A 4,882-nucleotide genomic window follows, 5' to 3' on the forward strand; every position below is an offset into this window, starting at 1 on the left:
GTTTGCTCCTGTTGTTTCTGGGGTGAAAGGATGAAACATCCTCCCGTGTATTTTGATGGTGTTTCTTTGAGGGGAAGGGAGAATTTTGGCCAGAAAGTTCAAAAGACTGGGCTGAGCCTCCAATTTACGGTGGGTGATGTGGCTGGAATCAACAGATCTGTGCCATTTTCTGTCTATTCTGCAACCCAGTCTCCAGCAATCCCATGCCGCTGTGTACAGCTAGCAAAAGGACTTCACTTTCCTTTGGGGAAGGTGCCCTGCATGATTTTTCATACCTTGCTTGGCTGCCTAAGGCTCCTCTTAGACAAATCCATCCCATGCTATAAGGATCTGGGAGCCAAGGGAGAAGTCTGCATCCTCCCTTCTTCTCCCTTTCTATTCCACCCCTCACCTCCCCCCACAAGGCGCTGTCAAATACTGTGTGGAAACGAAGCCTGGGTTCATCCAGCAGGGGGAGCCAGGCTCCCACTGACTCCCTGCGCTCCTGGAACTTGGTGAACTATGAACGGCAAAGAGAGAAAGTGAGTGTGTGGATGTGGAGTGAAAACGGCGCGGTGGGCAAGAAATGAGAAATAAACCAGCAGGGAAAGATGAGGCGAGCGTCCTTTCAGCTGGGATCCGTGCCCCATCTGCAAGCCATAACAGCCAGCCTGCGGAATAAATGACTTCTCCCCTATGTTGGTGAGTACATGCCACAGGGGAAAGAATTTGACCCGATCTTGGTGTCAAGTCCAGTTGTGTGTGTTCTGTGTTTTGTTTGTCCGTGTAAATGGGGGTGTGTGTGATCTGTTTGTGTTTAGTGTGTGTCTATGCATTTTTGTGGCTGTTTGATTTGTTCATGAGTTTTGTAGTTTTTTGTAGCTCTTCAGTGCTTGGTGTGTGTGTGTGTGTGTGTGTGTGCGCGCATTATGGGTCTGATTATGCGTCTCTGAGCATTTATGTTTGTGTATAATCTTTATTTGTGGAGTGAATGTGTGTGCGCGCACGCATGGGTGTTGTCCTTTTACATTTTGTAGAATATTTCAAAAGGACAAGTTAATTGCATCTACTTACTTTTCATGTAAGTTAATTAACCTCGTCTAGTTTTAAATGGGGAGATACTGTGTTTCACCCCATGTGCCACTGAGATGAATGTCGTTTGGGACAGTTGAAATTAATACCCTTTGCTCAATCAAACTCCAGGATGTTAGCATTTATTACCCTTTATGTTTCTCCCTGTGTGTGTGTGGTTCAAGTGTACAGTATACAGCCTACTAAGCTACATAAGGATCAGAGGTAGTGAGACTGGAGGAAGTCGCGTGGGATGCTCTGGAAATGCTCCTTTATGGAATAGCTGCTTAGATGTTAGAGGGGGTGAGTGGGGGCTACTGCGGAGTTTGCCCATTGCATAGTCCCATGTCTGTCTTTCCCCTTTCTTAATGCTTTAGGAAGGAGACCCAAGTCAAACAGATGCTTCCTGGAGAGGCAATGTTGCCACCTGCTACCCGAGGCAGAAGGAAGCCTTTGCTATCGGGGTCCCCCCATCAGCAAGACGGAGGGAAAGTGCCTGGGACTGGAGATGTAAATCCCAAGGCAGAGTTCAGGAGATCCTGAAGAGCCTGCTGCACCTAGGCTTTTTCTAAAGGGAAAAGCATGTTGGGGTTGGACCTGATCCCTGGAATGCAACTGTGAGGAGCTGTAGTAGGAAAGAGGATTATCCCTTGATAACTATGGAGAACTAGCGTGGCAGCAAAGCGTCAAAGCAAACTCTTTCCCACAGGAATAGTAACACTCCCACAGCGTATGGTAGCCACCAGCCTGAAAGCTACATCGGTAGCTGAAGGGAGCTGCACTCAGGTCTTTCCCATTTCTTCCTCTTCTTTCCCTTATTTCTTCTTCCAGTGAAGATCAAAAGACTGAAACATCACTCAGATCTTGCTAGATTGTTGGAAATACCGTGCCTTTGTTTGGGATGATTCGTACTGATGTGCCACTTCAATGGGATGTACAAAGTGTGACTTGGGTGATGACCATTCAGCCAGGACTGAGCTGGTTAACAAAGTTTGCAGTCTGAGCACAAAGACTGAGTGGAATGGAAGCAGCCTGCCATGCACTTACTGGACTCTAGTTTTAAACAAGGGATCTTTATGAAGGCATTGAAAAACAGACCTATTGTTCATCTGAAAATTAATTCCTGCTGATCAAACCATTGGCTTTTATTTTTTTTCCCACCTGATGCAATGCAGTGCCTCTCTGTTGGTTTTGTATATGTGATTTGCTATGCAATTCAAATACTAAATAAGGAGGAGAGACAAACCTTCATCCTAGGACAAACAGAGAATCAAAGGTGAAAGGTAGGATTCAGATTTTCTCACTTACATAAAAATAAATAATGTGAGCCATTCTTAACTGAAAGTCTTTAAAAGCACACACACAATGTAAATTTATTTTCTTTGCTTCTAGGACTGTGAGACCTAAGCAATGTGGAACAAAATGAGGAGTTGCTCCCTGAAGCTTCCCATAAACAGAGAACTAATATATTTTGTAGCTGGAATGCACTGAGGGTGAAAAGGGGTGAAAAAAATGTCTCATCAGTTAGAGGTTTTTGAAATGAAATTAGAAACAAAAACACCTAATGTAATACGCTTCAGTAGATCTGAAGGGCTAGTCAAATGGACACTGGAAACACTGGATCAATAGCCTATTTAAGTTGGAATACATGCAAGCTTGAAAAGTGATTGCACTCCTGTCTGTTGGGTATATTTGTAGTGGACTCAAGCAGGACATATGCAGATGGCCAGATGGCCTGTTTCAATTGGGATATTTTGTGCTTGAGCACCACAATGTAATTCAGAAGGGATTTACTAAAAAAAAACAAAAAACCAAGAAATCGGTGCAGAGTTGCCTGTAATTGTAAATTTCAGCTACTTGTCACACAGCTTTTGTTGCCTCTTAATGAGATTCCTAAGGAGCCTGACGTCCACTCAGGGGTGAAGAGACTATAACACAAACCTTCGGTCTGCCTGGTGATGAATAATTAATGGACGCCTGATGTATCTGTAATTTCTGCAAGGAAAGGAGTTGATGTCATCATGAAAATCATGATATGATTTTCCCTCAGGAGAAGCTATGACTTGGAACGACACCACTATGGACGGGGAAGGGTTGCTCGTGGAAAAGGACTCCTTTCGGATCCTTACAGGCTGTTTTCTTTCTTTGCTGATACTTTCCACGCTTCTGGGGAACACACTGGTATGTGCAGCTGTCATTAGATTTCGCCATCTGAGGTCCAAAGTGACCAATTTCTTTGTAATCTCCTTGGCCGTGTCAGATCTTTTAGTGGCAGTCTTGGTCATGCCTTGGAAAGCTGTTGCTGAGATAGCCGGTTTCTGGCCTTTTGGTTCATTCTGTAACATCTGGGTGGCATTTGATATTATGTGCTCCACAGCCTCAATCTTAAACCTTTGTGTCATTAGCGTGGACAGATACTGGGCCATCTCTAGTCCATTCAGGTATGAGAGGAAAATGACCCCCAAGGCAGCTTTCATCATGATCAGCGTGGCATGGACCTTGTCTGTATTGATTTCCTTCATTCCCGTGCAGCTGAACTGGCACAAGGCTACAACCACCGGCATTTTAAACCTAAATGCCAGTTTCCAAGGGATAACCATGGACAACTGTGATTCCAGTCTAAACAGGATGTATGCCATCTCCTCGTCTCTAATTAGCTTTTACATCCCAGTAGCCATCATGATAGTCACCTATACAAGGATATACAGGATTGCTCAAAAACAAATAAGACGTATCTCAGCTTTGGAAAGAGCAGCAGTGCATGCTAAGAACTGCCAAAACACCACGGGAAATGGAAACAGTATGGATTGCCAACAACCAGAAAGCTCCTTCAAAATGTCCTTCAAGAGGGAAACTAAGGTCTTAAAGACTTTGTCAGTGATCATGGGGGTGTTTGTATGCTGTTGGTTACCCTTTTTCATATTGAACTGCATGGTTCCCTTTTGTGAGCCCAGCCTACCATCCAGGGGAGCAGAACCCTTTTGCATTAGTTCCACCACCTTTGATGTTTTTGTTTGGTTTGGATGGGCTAATTCCTCACTGAACCCCATCATTTATGCCTTCAATGCTGATTTCCGCAAGGCATTTTCAACTCTGTTAGGATGCTACAGACTCTGCCCCACATCCAACAACGCTATAGAGACTGTCAGTATCAATAATAATGGGGCAGTTGTTTTTTCAAGTCAACATGAGCCCAGAGGGTCTAGCCCAAAAGAGTGTAACCTGGTGTATCTGATCCCACATGCTATTATCTGCCCAGAAGAAGAACTTCTGAAAAAGGAAGAAGAGGGTGAACTATCTAAGACTTTGGAGAAAATGTCTCCAGTACTATCTGGTATCTTGGATTATGAAGCTGATGTGTCTTTGGAAAAGATCAACCCCATCACTCACAATGGGCAACATAAAACATGAACACTAAGGTTAGCCCAGCAAAATCTAATAGTCAAAAAGGATATACAAGATTTTTTGGTAAGAAACTAAGCTATAGTGAGAATTATACTGTCATGCAAAGCTCAGAGTTGATTACCTGGTGTTCAAATCAAATATAAAATTTTAAACAAAAAGCATAGTGAAAACCTAAAGGTATTTCTGTGTTGTTCGTACTGAATAAAACCGAGATACAAATTTAGGTACAGTGCAGTGACAAAGAAAATATTTCTTCTGCTCTATAAATATTTATAGAAACTGGTTTCTATCTTAAAATGGGACAAGAAATAAAGCATTCAAACTTAACAATTAACCTTTGAAGAAAATGAGAGGATTTTAATTTGCCATGTATAGTACTAATGGGTGCTACAAGGTTTAAGTAAAGTTTGACGGATTAAAAAGGTAG

General features: G+C 43.1%; 1 protein-coding gene across 1 annotated transcript; it reads left to right on the forward strand.

The window, feature by feature from the left end:
- Positions 1-3,108: 3,108 nt before the first annotated feature.
- Positions 3,109-4,461, forward strand: DRD1 (dopamine receptor D1). The gene has a single exon (XM_067566579.1). It carries the CDS (start codon positions 3,109-3,111, stop codon positions 4,459-4,461), a length of 1,353 nt encoding a protein of 450 aa, XP_067422680.1.
- Positions 4,462-4,882: the final 421 nt, after the last annotated feature.

Source organism: Emydura macquarii, unplaced genomic scaffold (assembly GCF_026122565.2).
Source record: "Emydura macquarii macquarii isolate MOO-44397 ecotype Brisbane River unplaced genomic scaffold, CSIRO-AGI_Emac_v2 contig_2768, whole genome shotgun sequence".
Lineage (NCBI taxonomy): Eukaryota > Metazoa > Chordata > Testudines > Chelidae > Emydura > Emydura macquarii.